We start from the raw sequence: 18,562 nt of genomic DNA on the forward strand, positions 1-18,562 counted from the left end.
CACTGTTTGGACCAAATTGTGCAATCGGTTCTGATTTGGAATGTAAAGCATCGATTTAGAATAGTTGAAGCTTTACGATGAATTCTTTTTGTCCATATGACGCATATGTAACTTAGACAGTAACAGTTTATAATACAAGAGAAAATAATTTGCCCAAACTGTTAAAAAGTAAATGTGAAGACAGCGGCCCACTTCATTCAAAGGGCCTAACCCAAACCCAAGACCCTAAACAGCTAACCTAACCAAGGAAACCCAGCAACCAATCCAATTAGCCTTTTTCAAAAAATTAAATGAAATAATAAAGAAGTAAAAAGGTGAACCGTCAAACATTTCACTATCAGCGCCTATCAGCGCCTATCAGCGCTCACTTCTAAGGTAATCCATCTTGTTAAGCTTTAATCTCACCTATATATGTACATATATATATATATATAGATTGTTTTCTCGCATTTGAAATTCACCAACAAATTGTTTACTATCTCTCATTTTCTCTATTTATTTTTTTGAATTTTAGTGTTAATTTTACCTCCACAAATCCTCATCGAAATGTCGGATTCCGAGAGCGCCGCCGTAGCACCACCGCAAGACCAAACCTCCGCCATGGAGCCCGAATCCCAACAGCAGCACCACCACGACGCACCAGCTCACAAAGAGAAGCCCAGCGTCCTCACCTCCTTCAGCATATGGCCGCCGACCCAGCGCACCCGCGACGCCGTCGTCAACCGCCTCATCGAGACCCTCACCACGCCCTCCCCTCTCTCCAAGCGCTACGGCACCATGGCTGACAACGAGGCTTCCGCCACCGCCCGCCTCATCGAGGAGGACGCCTTCGCCGCCGCCGGTGGCTCCGCCGCGACCGAGGAGGACGGGATTCAGATCCTGCAGGTTTACTCCAAGGAGATCAGCAAGCGCATGCTCGACACCGTCAAGTCCAAGAACGCCGCTGCTTCCGCTGCTCAAAACGGCGCCTCGGAGTCCGAGGCTGCGAGCTCTGACGTGGACCCCACCGCTGCTGCCGCCAGTGAGGATGCTAAGGCCGAAGAGTACTGATCTCTCCATGTGTGTTAGGTCACTCTTAGCTTCGTATCAGGGCTTTCATATCGAGATCTATTTGTATTTATCATGGATTTCTTGTGATGCCTATATACTTAATGACCTGCTAAATATTTAAACTTTGGTAATTTCGCATTGTGCTTCAATGTTCTGTGGATTATATTATCTGGATTTCTGTTGTGAGTATTGATCTACTGAGTCTTGATCTGCTTTGTTCGGAGATGTTTATGCTCAAGAATTTATAAGGAAGTCGGTGCATTTGGAATTTGAAATTTTTCGAAATCTTTCCTATTGCATAATCTACGTGTTTTATGGCGCTTTCGGTTGTTCAAACTGTTTGGCAATTCCATTTCGACTTCACTACTAGCTAGATCCCAATTTCTGAATCAAATTTGTGTGGTTATAGTTCAGTATGTTTACTTATGCATAATGTTGCTTCTTGGAGCATGCATTTGGTCCTTTACATAATCAGAGGTGTTTTCGAGTGTTTGACAGCTGGTTTTTTGGTAAACCATGTTAAACTCTTGTTGCATTGTACTCTTTTGAGAGTTTAGATTGTCGGTACAATGTGATTGCAATGGTATGAGAGTTAATCAGAACCATTCTTCGTTGAATTAAACCTTATTTCGGAAGTAGTTCTTCCTATTTTCTATGTTTCATTTATGGAAACAAAGTTCACATTTCTCACAATTATAAGAAACCTTTTCCTTTGTTGTGAGCAAACGAACATGATTTCATTTTTGGAAAGGTTCGATATTCTTGTCAAATTAAGCTTTCGGTGAAAGTGATATTGGCTAATGTTGCTTAGAGCTTTCTTGTCGAGTTTTAGTTGTTGTTCAAGCATGTTAAACTCAAAAGTAGTCTACTTTCTATCTGCGTATGCAAATCTAATTTTTTCATCTCATCTTTTGTGCAACTGCTTTTGTTGCACCAGTAGCAGATAATCTGGAAAATAAAGGTGAACATTTTGGGTTAATGTAATTTGCTTGATTTTTTATGGTTTGCAGAAAGTTCGAACTCCCTTGAGGTCGACTAGGATTTGATTAAGAGTATTATCGGTGTGAAATGGTTGAGTATAGTTTAGATTGGTGTCGTGAGTTCCCGGCACTCAGACCTTGGAAGATTTTTCTTTATGTTAGGTTGATTGATGTCTTGTAACTTTAATTGTGTTACTGCTACTGTGCCGAGGATGTTTTTCTTGCAGATGCCTCTTTTTAGTGGATGTCTCGTTTGACAATAAGCGATTTTTGCCGTCCTCTCACTGCAAGTTTCTCCTAAGTGCATCTAATCTTTGGACTAGCTCCCAGTTTGTCTAGTGGATTGATATTTGTATTAGTTTTTCAGTTAGCTGAAACCTTGTTTGTCTTGCTGATCGCACACCATTGCTTGTTTGTCTGCATTTTCTTAACAAGTGGACGTGCAGCGGTTGAGCATGCCGTGTTAGACGGTTTATGCGATGCCGCATCAAGCTTTGAAGATGTATGATGAAAATACCACACACATGGATCTTTTTCTACTCATCAAATCAAGGTTTGAATCTGTCATGACATGTTCTGTATATTCTACCTCTCTATTCAGAAATTCGTTGTGCATTGTATTTTCGTCTTCCGTCCCGTAATAACGTTATGGAACGGCCCCGTGTTGTGTTTAGTAGTTGGCCTTCCGTAGTTCATCCTTCTCTGTAAGAATCTGATACATCAAGTACAAAACTAATGACTTTTGAGAACTTATTTGATAGGGCCTTTTTATTTGCTATGAAACTTCGGCTTCTTCTTGTGGCCCTTGGAATATATTCAAGAGCTGCTGGTGATTTGAGGTCTTCTTATTTTGCCTTCATTATGTGCTTTAGGGCTATACGTTGTTGGTATATAATCATTGAGAATCAGTTTTAAAGAATTTCTTAACTAGTAGATGTGAGTTAAATCAATTAGTCACGTCAGTATATCTAACCGGATCGACTACTTGCACCTAATTTTAAATCTCTTCCCATTCTGTGTACTAGAGTTGATTACAATATTACTTTAGTAAAAGAATTCCTATCGAATTAGAGCTCGGTTATGCACATGAACAAGGACAATACATAATATATTGTAAACTCTACACCGTAATGAAATTCTTTAGTTAAAAAATATTCTATGGGTCGTAGATTTAATTTTGTTCATGGTATCAGAGCTAGGTTATACAGATGAGTAACACAATATTGTGTAACAACATTCACACAACATAGTCCTGATACCACAATGGAATGAGAACTAGACCCACGGCCAATGGTTGGAGAAATCATGTTTTTAAATTAAAATTCGAAATTGTTAATGCGCGATGTGGGACAACAAAACTAGTTGTCACCAGAGCGACAAAACACACCAACACAACACTCGGAGCTTCTCCATTTTTATACTCTCTCTATCTTGTTATGATGTAAAATACTTGTATTTTGTTCCATGTTGCCCAATAATATCCTCAAAACGCAAGTTTAGATGTAGCTCAAATCCAAAGAAAGGCTGAAATCCAAGCTTGTTGGAGAGCAAATAAGATGTCACGTAACTCGGCCACCAAAATTTCACCACACCCGAACTAGCACAAAAATTAGACAACCTATGACTCGTTAGGTTGAGAAAATTTTCATTGTGACCGGAATACAAGTGGTACATCATGTGTTTTTATATAAGTGGTAGGGAATTTTATTTTTTAAGTTATTAACTTTTTAACACACATATTTCATTATTTGTATAATAACACGTGATGTATCATCTCGTATTCCGATCACACTAAAAAATCTCATGAAAAGGAGAGTACTGCAATATCAAAATTTGATTAAATTAAAAATAATCAAATACCTTTTAAGTTATTATATAACACATTTTAATTTTGTTCGATTGACTAATTGGTCTCCTGTATCATTCCCTAGTGAAGCCGCAAGAGAATGATTTCAAACTATTTCAATTAATTTTCTTTTCTTATTCGGACATCAACGGATTGATTACTTTAGGTGGATTGGACTTGGAATTTTAAGGATAAGATGTTGCCAAGTAAAAGTAAGCAGGCCGCTGGCTCCAGGTGGATAAATTTTTGTCTTGTTGCTAATTTAGTCGTAGAATTCAGCTTATTTTCTTTTCGATTGAGCAATTTTTCTTTCATGATACATGTTAGTAAATGGTTTGAAAAATTAACAATAGATTTTTTATATAAAAATGTAATGAATCATTGCAACGTTCAAATTTTGCATAAAACTCGCATCACTTGGTGATACTTTTGTTGTTGCATACCCCAGATTAAGAGCTTTACTTAATCAATTAAAGATTAAAAAAAATATTATTTTCACACAATATTTGATTCTTTCTTCATTGAAACCTTGAGTTTGAGTTTAGGTTTTATGCATGAGACAAACCGACTTTGGTGAAGTTTCCAAAAAAAAAAAAACACTAAAAAAAAAAAAAAAACTAATGAAAAGAGCTTGAAAACTTTGAGTTTCAACAATAAGGACAAAATAAATTGTAAAATGAATAGTAATATGTTTGACTTTTTAGTGTAAAAATGTGGTTTTTCGTTAAAGTGAACAGTACCGCGGATTTTTCGTTAAAACTTCAAAAAATAAAAAATGAAACGGACTTTGGTGACTCCAAACAACTATAAACGTTCAATATGCTTTATTTTTATTTTTTACTTCTATTCAGACCAATGCAAAGCAATGTGGTCGTTTGGTTTATTTGTCAAAGTGTTAATAGATGTTGATCTTGTCGTTGCTCCTCTAACGTAACTTCGAGTAGAACGGATAAATAGTGATATAGGTTCAAGATATCGCAACATTGTACATCTTCTTTCAGCATGTAAGATATCTCGATTGATTCTAAATCTGAGAAACCCCAAGAGTGCGAGCGCTCCTAAGAAACCGATGGTGGATATACGGTTGAAAAGATTGATCAGGTTGAGGGTGATTCTCTTCCATTACCTAATAAAGTTGGTCAAGTGTTGCTGGCTCAAAAACAAATGATCACAGATGCTATGGAGTAGTCTCGGAAGCAAGATTATTCTCTTGTGCATCGGACAGAGACTGAATTGGAGTTGGTTTTATCACTCCCCTGCAAACTGATAGGGAGGCCACGAACTGGAAGTTTGGACAACAAGAATTCAAAACGAACTGCAGACAATCCCTTGGTAAGGAGATCAGTGGAGGAGACATAGCCAACAATGATCTCTTTGCGAGTTACTTTTTCACGGACATAGTGATAGTCGACTTTGACATGCCGCATACGCTGTTGATAAACGGGATTGGAGGCTATGGAGATTGCACTAATGTTGTAGCACCAGATGCGGGGTGGAGAAAGAGGGAGATGAAGCTCTCGAAACAAGGTATGATACCCAGACAAAGCAACGACAGTGTAGGCAAATTAACGATATTCAACTTCTGTACTTGATCGTGAGACACCGCTTTGCTTCTTGGAGCTCCATGAGATGAGGTTGTCACCAAGAAAAATACAATAACCACCAGTTGACTGACTATCATCAGGATCCCTAGCATAGTCCGTATTAGCATAGGCAGTGAGCTGAAGGGAACTTGGGCGATAACTCGGGTGATAGACAATCCCATGATTTGGAGTAACTTTAAGATAATGGAGTATTCGTTTAACCAGAACCCAATGAATCGTTGTGGGCTTATGCATAAATTGACAAACCTGGTTAACGACAAACACAATATCAGGACGAGTGAAGAGAAGATACTACAAGGCACCCACAACACTACGAAACTCGATGATATCAGACAATGGTTCGCCATCCAAAAGACTGAGGTGTTGGCCACTAATTGCTAGTGTCGAAATTGGCTTGCATTCCAACCTTTTGGTGCGTTTGAGAAGATCAATGATATACTTTGTCTACGTAAGATGAAGACCGGTGCTAGTACGATGAACTTCCATGCCTAAAAAATAATGTAGTAGTCCAAGATCCTTCATGGAAAATAATGTGCCCAACTAATGAATCAAACGAGTTATATGGTGCATTTTATTACCAAGAATAAGAATGAGGTCAATAACCACTAAACCATCAAAGAAAGTAAATGACGACGAATCTGCATGAGAATATATGAAACCCAAATTCTCCAAGTGTTAGGAAAAACATTGAAACCATGCGCGAGGAGCTTGTTTAAGACCATATAAGGAACACTGCAATTTGCACACATGAGATGGACGTTGAGGATCAATGAACATGGTGGTTGCCGCATATAGACCTCTTCACTCAGGTATTGTTCGGTATGCAGACGGGACGGGACGGAACGGAATGGGACAGGATGGGACAGGACGGGACGGAACGGAGAGGGAGCAAAGATGTCCTCCGATGGAAACAAGGAGGAAGAAGAAGAAGACAGAGAGGTTATAATTTTGTGTTCCACGGATGTGGAACGAGTCGTTCCATGGGGTGAGGCGGAACGAAAATTCACCAAAAATTCGTCCAGTGGAACAGCGCGTTCCACCCGTTTTAGGATCACAAAACATGAGACGGAACACCTCGTCCCACTCTGTTTCATCCTGTCCCACGTACCAAACGGTACCTCAAAGAACCATGGAGGAACGCATTTTGAACATCAAGTTGACGAAGTGGCTAATTGAAATGAATAACGATGGAGATAATTAACATGATAGTAGCATGATTAACAACGGGACTAAACGTCTCACTGTAGTTCAAACCCTCTTGTTGATGAAACCCGTTAGCCACTAACTGTGCCTTGTAACGCTTAATTGATCCATTAGAGCGCCGCTTGATTTTATACACCCATTTATTCGGAAGAATGTTCATAGTGTGTTGAAATGGAACCAAAGTCCAAGTGTCGTTACGTTGTAAGGCATTGAATTTGTCAGCAATCGCCTTTCGCCACTCATAATCTTTATTAGCCTGACTAAAACATGTAGGCTCAACTAAGCCGTTAGCAAAAGTAGTAACACAAGCATATTTGGGATTAGGTTTGCCAATGCCCATTTTGCCTCAAGTGACCATGGAATGAGACAAGTCACTTACCTCGAGAGTAGATGAAACCGGTGAAGTGGGTGCGACTGGTGGCAGGTTGCTCGACACTTGGTAATAAAGTTTCTAATGAATTGTAGGTGATGGAAGTGTCACGAGCTTGTGCAAACGCAACAATGGTCTTATACTGAGGACCGACTCTACTCATAATAATGGCGACTAAATCGGATTTAGAGACGGGGGCACCAAAAAGAGCAAGATTGTCGGCAATGACGTTGATTTTGTCGAGATAGTCAGCGATAGAAAGATCACCACGATAAGTATTCATCAATTCAGTACGCATCTAGATAATATGATTGCGAGAATTAGAAGCATATTGTTCCTGAAGGGACGACCAGGCAGAGGCCGAGTCAATTTTTTTTTACAATCGTAGCAAGAACCTTGGGAGTAAGTGAACTCGTAATCCAAGAAATGATCATCTGATCAGTTTGTATCCATTCACTATATAATGGATTAACCTTGTCAGTGAGTTTTCCATTGTCATCAAGAAGAAAAGTAAACGGGTATTTGGTTTCACCAGTAACCAAAGACAATAAGTTGCGGCTATGCAGCAAGGGAAGGAACTGAACACAGAAGAGAGGGTAGTTGTTGCGGTCGAGCTTGATGGTGAGAAAGTTCGTGACAGAGGGAGTAGCAACAGCGGAGGAGGAAGAAGACGTCATAACTGTAAAAGACCGAAAAAAAAATTATAATATGAACCTTTGTCGTGAGACACTGGCTCGTGATACCATGAAACATAGTAATTATGAATCTCAACTCAATGATCGAGTGAGCAATGTGCATTTATATTTATAGGATTACAAGTCATACATATGTGGAACTAGGATTACAACACGTGGACTAAAGAGAAGTTGAATCAGGATTAAACATGGTCTGCAGTAGGCGGTGCAGCAGGGGCATCTTCTGAGGATTCCTTGTTGGACTGGAATTCTGTTTGTGCATCAGACAGAGATTGAATTGGGGTTGATTAATAGGCTTCTTCCGAATGCAGTACTTTGTCTTGTATATCTTCAGATCATTGCTCACTTCTTTTGTTTTTTTAACTGGGTACTCATATTGCTAAGAATTCCTTTTTTTTCTTTCAGAGAATGTGGTTAAAAAGCTCAGATTTTACTCTTTGGTTTCGAACACATGGGTTGGGCTTCACTTTCCGGATGATTCAATGTCATCCCTCGCAGCTAAGTTATGGGTTCATAAAGGTAAGCTTCGGTTATGAAATTGGTCTAATCTGTCTCCAATTAGCAAAAGTACCGCCAATTTCTGGACAGAAATACAGTCCACAAACCAAATAAGGCCAACGAGTAGGAGACGAAAAGGATTTCCATTTCCCACTCTTACAGTAATCAATGTGAAATTTCAGTAGGGTTGTCACATTGCGTGATCATATATACAAAATGTGAATTAATAACATTGCACGACGATGTAATTTTTTTTTTATCCTTTTATGTTATAACAAGTGAATTAGTAATATATATACTAAGTGACCTGTGTGAATCGTGATCTTAACGAGAAAACTTCAACTTTGAACTAAGAAAAGAAAAAAAAAAAGTAAAGTCCAACTTGTCCATAGAAGGTAAGTAGATACTGAGCAAGGTTTTGATTATTTGGTAGACTCGTCACTCATCAGCTGCATGATATAAACACAGTGCGGAAACAACAATGTAATAGGCCAGACAATAAAAACCGAATTTAACGAATCAAGTTACTAATATTTGGAGCTTAATTAGGTAACAGCAAACCATGCGTAATCCGTTTTACAGATTTCCTAATTATTTCACTGATGATGAACTAAGACTGAAAACTTACAAGTATATTTGTGAATTTCCTAGGCGGATCAAAAACAAGATCCAAAAAGTCACACCTTGTGCAGCGTGAACATATAATAAATATCAAACAAAAGAATGAGAGAAAGAGAGGAGAGGCAGGGATTCATTAAGTTAATGGCCAGGGCCTTTTTTGCTAGGTCCAGAGGCCAATCTAAAGGCCAAGCTCCTCATCGAAGGACGACGATCCGTACTGCTGCTCGAGCTGTAATTAGAAGAAACAGCAAAGGTAGCCATTCCTCCTCCTGCCTTCTCAGCCCCATCACCACCTTTGCATCCGCCACGAGTGGCGGTGGCATTATCGCTCGCCGTCCTTGATTTTAGGGTTCGGCAATCCACTTGAGCAAACTGCGACAACACAATCAGCACCATGAGCCCCATCACAACCCACACGCAGCTGGAACCTGCTGAGTTCTTCATTGACATCTTCAACTAACAAAACACACAATATTTCCTCTTCAATTTTCTGGTTGGTTAATTATTTTGTTGTGTCGAAAAGGAAGGGATAGCCACTTGTATATATACAAGAATTTTAGTTGCTGATGACGGTGTGGCTTAGCTATTCATGTATTGGGGTCAAATAACAAGACGTTTGACTTTCCCTTGTTTTCCTGTATTTTTTATTTTATTTTTTCGTTGTAGCTAGTTTACTTGTGTGTGTGGAATGGAGTGGCGAGCAAGGCGAGGGAGGTGAGCTTTTACGTTGAAATTTCTGGTTCGTTTGTGCTGTTGGAATTTGACTTTAATATTTCCAAACGAAAAGAGCAAGAAAATGTTTGTTGGTCTAAAAATCCTTTAAGTGTGTCTGTGTTTTTTAGTAGGAGCCTTTTGCATGGTCACGTTCGATACCCTAAAAGGTTCACACCATGGTCGTCATCTATGATCGATCTAACGCGTGTGTGTTGTTACATCTGTAACTCTGTCTCTCCTTATTCTAATTTCTATTTTTGTACATAAAAATGCAGGACAGCCAATTTGAGAGGGACAATTAAAAGCAGTGTTTGTTCAGACATGGCATGTATGACATATATCTAATTTTTATGAAATCCATTTTCTTTATTGAACAGTCGACTCAGACAATGATCGTCGTGAAGAAAAATTGAGATTACATCATAAATTAATTGGTAATATAGATAATAGCTTGAAAGGGCATGTATATGAAGTTTGGTAAACTTTTGAGATACCCTCACATGCACCCTCGCATCTTGAGAAATTTTAAGCTTAAGACGTGGAGAATACAGATTAGGTGACGTGAATAACGTGTTGTCATTGATTTTCGCAAATGGGCCAACATGCACTCTGATATATGATAAAAAAAAGTTGGTTCCAATGAAAAACCAATTAGCATTACTAAAATTAGTCCAACTCCTTATAAAATATGAATGCAAGATTTGGTGAACTTTCTATGTGTCACATTTCTTCACTGGTCGTACCATTATATAGTGTTATTAACTCATGTGTTATAGTATATATAGATGCACAAGATGACTAATTAGTAGTTCATAAACCTATTATATAATATTAATAAAGAGATACACATGGTAAATGATGAATTGATAACACCCCATGCAAATGTGACGGTGGAAAATATTACTTCGAAAATAAAAGATAAGACGGTGATGTGTGTAGTGGGGACAAAGGGGAGAGCAGGGAACATTGATTTTCCGAAATCAAGGTTGGCTAAAATGCTTTAAAAAGAGGGTTACGTATGTGCCATATTAGGTGTGTTTTCTTTTTTTCAAAGCATACTTAAATTAGTCCAAAGAGAGCCAATTTCAAGGGCTGTTCAAAGGGAGGCATTCGGATGTGCAAGAATTTCAACGAGCCACTTTTCAAAAACATACTCCTTTGATTGTGTGGATTTTCTAATTCACTCCCCGTTTTACAGGTAAGTATGAATAAGAGGAGTTGGTATGGAACCGTGACTTTGTCCAGCTTTTTAGCATGTATACGAAAAGTTGGACATTTTGATTTCCAAGCCATGACCCCGCATACCCACTTGTTTAATTTATGGATAAAATGCAGATCATTAGATAATTATTATTTTTTTGTTATAACCACAAAGTCAATTCACTCCAGCATTACTATCATGAGAAGTGAAAATGAGATAGTTTTATTAAAAAAGACGGAAAATGCGATCTACGAAGAAGGGCATAAAATCTAATCTTAACCATGATAACAACCATAACAAACAAAATCTCCAACAACCAATACAAGATAGGCCAACAAAAGATGACTTATCCAAAACAGTAGTGTGCAAGCCCTATATAATCACGATGAATACGCCAAAATGGAATCAGAAGGAGAATCTCACCAAACAAGATCTTGTATCAGAACATAAATTAATTAAGGTTTTTTAAATTAGAAAAAAAAAAGCAAAAAAAACAAAAGAGAGTATATAATTCAAGCTTCCGTGAGCATGATAATTGCGTAGTCAATAAAATAGAGAGCATAAAAATACGAACAAAAGAGATTAGAGGATGAAAATTCTGCTACCAATGATATACAATAGATTTCAAATGACAAATGCCACTTAATTATACCCACCATTGGACAATTAGTTTCTCATGTTTACCACTATTCACATATTCATTACTCACCCAAGCCCCCATATATATGCTAAAATCGAAACTATTAATCTTAGTTAATTGTTTTTTATGGCTGCGAATAAGATGTCATTTACATATTCCTTCTACATGGCTAACTAAATTAACAAAAAAAAAATCCTAATAGTAATATCAAATTTGATTTAGGTTAATAAATAATTTTGTAACTCGTTTTTTTAAGAAAGTTGAGGTTGCACCATAAGATAAATTGGCAATATGAAGAGTAACTCAACTCTTTATATATATAAACACGCAAGCCTCTTGTTTCTTTAATATGAGATTCATATCCTCAACTGTGTTTAGTCAATTAATTTTATTTTCATCGCAGGTTAATACTCAATACATGAATATTTTACTCTCAACCTAAATCAATATTATAGCGCTTGTCACCTAACCAAGCATGTTACTAATTCTGGGAAAACTATAATTTCAGCAGAATTATTCTTAATCCACAACTGGGATCTAACTAATGGACAACTTTGAATATACCACTCATGGCTTGCTAAACACACCAGCCTCCTCATTATTTTGGCGATACAGCTTTTAGCAATTAGCCCATGAAAAATTAGCAACCCTGCTCGTGAGTCATGAGCTTGACAACTGAAGTCATAAACAAAATAATATTAATTACAACTTAATTAGGACTTAGGAGTGAGTTGTGTATCATATGGGTCATAAAATATTGACCTAATTGGCGTGTAAAGGAATGAAAATATGATATATTTTTAACTCCAACAGCATGTTTTTGTTCTTTGTGTGTTTTGGTCAACTAACTCAACATCAACAGCATGTTAAGGGCTGGTTTGGTATTGCTGTGCTTTGAAAAAAAATTGATTTTTGCTGTGCTGTGAGAATAAACTCATTTTTGCTGCTTCACGTTTTTCAGCCTTTTTTTCACCCAAAATTGTGAAAATAAGCTGTTTTTAAGTATTTACCAAACACATTTTTGAACTCAGCTCATTTTTATATCCACTTTTTATAAAAGCACCTTAGTACCAAACCAGTACTAAATAAGACTCTCGTGAGGTTTGTAACCAAAGAGTAGTACATATATGTGATATGTCAAGCAAAGACGGCGACCGCAATTGAGGACCACGGACCACCATACCCGGCAACCGCCGCCTGAGGTGGCATCTATCTGCCCAGTTGATAGTTGACATCCTCCATCGGATATTCATATGTTCACGGGATTTGATATAATTCTACTTTTTGCAACTGAGATCTCGATTTACTTCCATATGAATGCATCCGAAAAGATCTTATAACTCAGTGTTGAAATTGTCTTTTCTGATTTAGATATGAATTAGATACAGCTCGTGTTATACTTTGTTCATATTTTATTGTGAACCAGCCGGAATTGATGTTACATGCTAATATGTATAATAATAAGAAACCATACATATTATAGAACCTTAAACGAGCAATAATGATAACCTACAAGTTGATTTAGATTATATCTCTAGTATTGATCCACCGGATCAACTGATTGATTATATATTAAGGTTATTGAACTTGGAATTGTACAACACGCCCTCTCATATATATTATGTAGATTACAGACAAACGTTGAGTTTATATATAAAGAACGTGTTGAATAATATTAAAAGTCTTGTTTCGGTCATCTTATAAAACAAATTTCAATTAAACAGTTCTACTTCTAATTGTATCAAGGCTTTTTCATAAAAATCTCACCCCTATTAGTTGCAACGTTAATCCTAACATGTTCACATGTAAATCATGGTGCATTTTCTAAGACAAAATCTATTTGTATATGTCCCAAAAAAAAAAACAGAAGAAACGTGTACCATCAACCAAATTCAAAAAAAAAAAAAAAGGAAAAAAAAAGGGAAGTAACTTAGCTAACTCAATGGCTTGCATGTTTTGGTTCTGCAAGCCACCAAAATTTAAATTAGGGTTGTTATAAGATCGGGTTGGAGGGAGATAATGATTAATATAATAAACAAACAGATCATGTTTCACAAGAGTCCAAAACTCTTCCAATGTTTTAGGGTTTGCCCCTCTTGTTCAATGGCCTATATATATACTTGCACAATGTGTTGCATGCCTTAATAAACCAAAACAAAATGAAGCAGCATGGCATGATTGGCACCATTAAACATCCCTTCCAAATGAAGTTCTCCATTTTGTCTGTAATCATCTTTCTCCTCATCCTCTCATCCGCCATGGAAATCGAAGGCTCGAGGTCTCTTGTAGATAAGCTGATATCTCCTACTAGTTCAATAAGTAACAGGTTGAAGATAGTTAAAGCATACTCTGGTCCTAGTAGGAGAGGGGCTGCCCATGCTTTTCTGCATATCAATCTTTCTTCTCCGAGAGCTCAAGTCAAGAAGTTGACCACGGCTAAAGCATTTTCCGGTCCGGCTAAAGGCGGGGTTGGCCACTAGATCATCAAACTCACCGTGCAGCAATTGCCCCGATGGATCATCACAATTTTATTTTTAATTTGTAAATTTATTCATTTCCATCTTACAAATTTTTTTTTTTTTTGTTTCTGTTGAGAAACATTTGACAGTTGTTTGTGCAGAAATGCGTTTTGTACTGCTTACTCTCTTGGTCTCCTAAAATGTTGTTGGGATGTCAAGCAAGATGTTGTGTTCATGTCCATGTTCAAATCAAATTAAAGTTTTTTTTTCCCCTCAAAACGAGAGAAGGGGAAACAAGGAATGGTGGTTGTGTGCGGGAAACAAGATTTGTGATGGCAAAAGTGAGATTGTAACTTGCTTGTTGGAAATTTAAAAGAATAATTAGAAGTAGGATTACCACTTCACTTTAATTTTAGCATGCATATAATATTTCACAAGTTTCTTTTTGAAGTTTGTTTTGCACTACTTACAAATAAATAATTCTATTAAAGTTATCAATAATACAAGGATTCGCTTGCATTTTGAAAACGTGTTAACTTGCGTGTTGAAATAGTATTACCCATGGCATATACATAAATGGTAGGTGATAAGGTAATGTATAGTCACTCACCTTGATATCATCTATCAAGGGTGGAAAATAATTAGATGTATTTTCACAGTTTTAATCTCCACCCTTAATATCAAATCTAACAGTGAATGACCATGAATTCTTAGCCATCGGGTGACCAAGTAAACTGGACTCTACACATATATTAAATAATAATCAATACTCTTAATTTGAAATAAAAATTAAAAAATAAAACAATTCATACAGTAAGCATAAATGTATTTAATTAAGAATAAATAAATATAATGCTTCCATTTGGGCTGGGCCAATGGACCTTAAAACAACTAACTTGAATTTTGCAATTGGGTTGGGCTCATTACCTAAGTTTTGCATTTGGGTTAGACTTCTATATCTGTTTCCAAATTGGCCTTGGTTCTGTACCCGGTGAAGTCCACTGTGAGTGATAAGGATGTTCTTTGCGCAGCCTGGTGGAAAAAAGATTTATTGCAGTTTAACAGTTGGTCCGTGAGTTTTCTCCAATATAATGTTTTATATAAAAAATTTAGAGAACTTTAACAAAAAATCACATTTTTACACTAAAAAGTCAATTATAGTATTATTCACTTTACCCTTTATTTTGTCCTTATCGTTAAAACTCAATGTTTTCAAGCTTTTTTTTATTAGTTTTCCTAAAATTTTACCATTTAAGTAGGATTTTTCTACTTAAATAAGCGATAATATAAGGAGAATTAGAGCTTGGATGCATAAGAAGAAGTGAATCTCCTCTAGCCAATATAGATACATCCACATCCACATCCACATTATCAAAGTGAGTTTCAACTTTACGAGGCTTATTCATGGACAACTCATTTTAAGGTTTCAAGGATAAAGTGAGACGAGTTGAGTTTCACGGGGCATAATTATAATTAAACCTTGAAAAGCATCAACTTAATTTATTTTCAATGCTTAATACAAATGATATTCTACTTTAATTCAACCTAAACACACAGAAATAAAATGTTGCAAAATAAAGTGCACAAGTGTAAGTGCATCCAATTTAACCGATGTAATTAGGGCGACGTCTGCTTAAATCAGCTTGAAATTAAATAATAAACTCAATTAATGGGAACATAAAAACATAAAAAGATGAAGGAAACCGGATCAATATTCGGTTGACTTGAGGTAGAAAGTTGGGTGGTGCCAGAAACGTCAATTTCATTGACGATACTGGAAAACAAAAAATTGTTGGGAATCTTTGATACAAAAAAACAAGAATAAATTTGGATTTAGACGATAAAGATAAGAGACTGCTTCAAAAAGAAGAGGAGAACGTGGTTTAGTGCCCACCACTCCCCTCTCTCTCTCTCTCTCTTTTTTTTACTTTTTCCTTTTGTTGTTTTTTCTGCCTTTTTCTCGACATAGACCCTTTCATAAACGAATTAATTATTTTAAATTATTTTTTATTTAATCTCATTGGACCAATGAAACGGCAGAAAGTGTGGCGGAGGCATTGGCTTCCCCTTCCGCCCCAACGCTCCTTTGAGCTTTTGTTTGAGAAATTTTTTCATTATGACATGAACACAAGTGGTACATCACGTATTTTTATATAAGTGGTAAAATTTTTTAATATTTAAGTTATTAATTTTTTAACACACATATTTCATCATTTGTATAAGGGAACTTTAACAAAAAGCACCCGGTACTGTTCACTTTAACGAAAAACCACATTTTTACACTAAAAAATCAATCCTGGTACTATTCACTTTACCCTTTATTTTGTCCTTATCATTAAAACTCAAAGTTTTCAAGCCCTTTTCATTAGTTTTCCTTTTGTATAATGACATGTGGTGTTCCACTTCGTGTTCTGGTCACACTGAAAAATCTCTCATTTTCCTCAACTTAAGCTTCATCTTTTTCTATAAAATAATATGTGGCCTTCGATTTGATGATCAAGCAATAGTTATGCAGATTTCTATCCTATTTTTTTAATAAAATGATATCCGATTTTTTTTATTTTATTTTATGATATTATTTTGTTTCTGCCACTTGATTTGTTTTTAATTTGTTTAATTCAACGATTAGAAAAAAGCGCAATGAGAAAAATGAGAGAATAATTCATTTTCTTATTTTAATCGATTTGTGTGAATGAACTCATGATTGGGTTAATGTTAAAGAAAAGAATGTTAGAGTTTGAGTCTAAATACAAGTTACAGCTTCTCTTATATCTAGCGTTAAAATTAACCAAGGAATTATTAAAAAAGAAACTATGAGTGAATTGAGGAAAAGAACGTAAAAAGATGGATAGTAGTAATAGTCTTCATATCATCTCGTTGCATTCACTTATTTTTCCACTTGCAAATAACATATTTTTATCGTTAAAATTTTGTAAATGGAACCTAAAATCACTTAATTGTCATTTGAAAATCATCCGTACAAACACTACCCAAATCAGAAATCTTCTAGTCATCTAAATGTATCAAAATAAATCAACAGTTTAAATACTGGTAACATATTTATGATGAACCGTTAATTTATTTTGATTATTCAACAGTTTAAATACTAGGTAACATTTTTATGATGAACTGTTAATTTATTTTGATTATTGAATGACTTTTTTTGTATAGACAATCTTCGTATAGAGATTAAGAGATTGAGTTGTTCCAATTACAAAAATCTTTATGGTGAAGATACATATTTCAAGTGGGAAAATGAGCTCTAAAAGGAAACGAAAGCATTATTCTTATGGTAAAAGCTATGAAGGTTATTGTAAAAAATATTAGGGTAAATTACATAGTAGTCCTTCAAGTTTGAGGTTACAACTCTATACAGCATCTTTAAAACATCTCACTTTCTTACCTCAGTACTATTTTATTTAAAAAAAATACATCTGTTTCATTTTCCATCTATTGATCCGTTAAGTGCTGACGTGGCTACCAATGTGGCACAACACGTGGCAAAAAAAAAAATTAATTAAAAAAAAACCACCTGAATCTTCTTAAAAAATAAAAAATAAAAAATAAATAAAAAATAAAAAATCTGAAACCCACCTCCAGCAACCCCCCACCCCTGCAAACAAACCTAGAAACCTTACCCCCATTTCCCCCTGAACCACCTCCCTCTCCTCCACTCTCTTCACCTCTCATCCCATAAAAGAACCTAGCAAAGCCCCACCCCACCCCCACCTTCCCTGATCCTTTTCTCTTCTTCACCCCCACCCCCTTTCTCCTTTCTCTCAATTGCAACCCCACCCACCCTCAGCAAACCTAACTCCATCCAGACCACCACCAACCAAGCACTGAAAATTTCAAAATTTGAAGGACAAAATTAAATGCATACCTCGTTGTTGAAGTCGACCGACTCACCGACAAGCAGGATTCAGATGGGGAAAGAAAGGTGAGTGCGAGTTGCAGAGAGGAGAAAATGGTGGGTGGGGTTGTAGATGAAAGAAGGGTGGGGGTCGGGTTCTGGGTGAGCTGGGTTGATAGGGGGTTGGGGGTTCTGAGTGAGGTGCGTTGCACTCGGGGGGGGGGGGGAATGGGGTGAAGCCGGGAAGGAGGGGAGAGGGTGGCGCGGGGGGGGGGGGGGGGTGGTGAAGGAAAGGGTTTGGTGGGATAACGAAATCTAGGTTGGGTTTTTTTTTGTGGGGGGTTGCGGGCAGATGTAATGGATTTCAATTTTTTTTTTTTGAGAAAATTCAGGTAAAAAAATAAAAAATTGCCACGTGACACTCATTTGGCAGCCATATGGTATAAATGTGGCAACCATGTCAGTATTTAACGGATTAATGAATGAAAAATGTAACAGACGTATTATATTGAAATAAAATAATATTTGAGGTATGAAAGTAAAATGTTTTAAAGATGTTGTATGAGATTGTAATAGACCTCAAATCTGATGGGGTATTATGTAATTTACCCAAAATATTATTATACATATCCTAACAAGATGTCATATTAAAGAAAAAATAATTATTGATTTTTACAACTGTTAGGTGTTTGATTTTCAATTTCACTCATTCATTTCACAAATCATTTAATATTACGCAATATTAAACAAATTTATGTGAATATTATAGTTAAATCCTTAAAATATATATATTGACGAATTAGGACACAGTTGGCCATATGTTTTGGA

General features: G+C 36.5%; 1 protein-coding gene and 1 long non-coding RNA gene across 2 annotated transcripts in view; both read left to right on the top strand.

Moving 5' to 3' along the window:
* The first annotated feature begins 217 nt into the window (after positions 1–217).
* LOC126601211 (MFP1 attachment factor 1-like) lies at positions 218–1,325 on the top strand. Its single transcript, XM_050267891.1, has 2 exons — positions 218–375; positions 515–1,325. The coding sequence occupies exon 2, from the start codon at positions 547–549 to the stop codon at positions 1,048–1,050; it is 504 nt and encodes a 167-aa protein (XP_050123848.1). The 5' UTR covers positions 218–375; positions 515–546; the 3' UTR covers positions 1,051–1,325.
* A 14,814-nt stretch (positions 1,326–16,139) lies between these two features.
* The window catches only part of LOC126602482 (uncharacterized), a 33,847-nt gene continuing 31,424 nt past the window's right edge, over positions 16,140–18,562 (top strand). Inside the window, exon 1 of the long non-coding RNA XR_007616133.1 lies at positions 16,140–16,260. This is a non-coding gene — a long non-coding RNA (uncharacterized LOC126602482). The remainder of the gene's footprint in view (positions 16,261–18,562) is intronic.

Source organism: Malus sylvestris, chromosome 15, assembly GCF_916048215.2.
Source record: "Malus sylvestris chromosome 15, drMalSylv7.2, whole genome shotgun sequence".
In the NCBI taxonomy this organism is placed as follows: domain Eukaryota; kingdom Viridiplantae; phylum Streptophyta; class Magnoliopsida; order Rosales; family Rosaceae; genus Malus; species Malus sylvestris.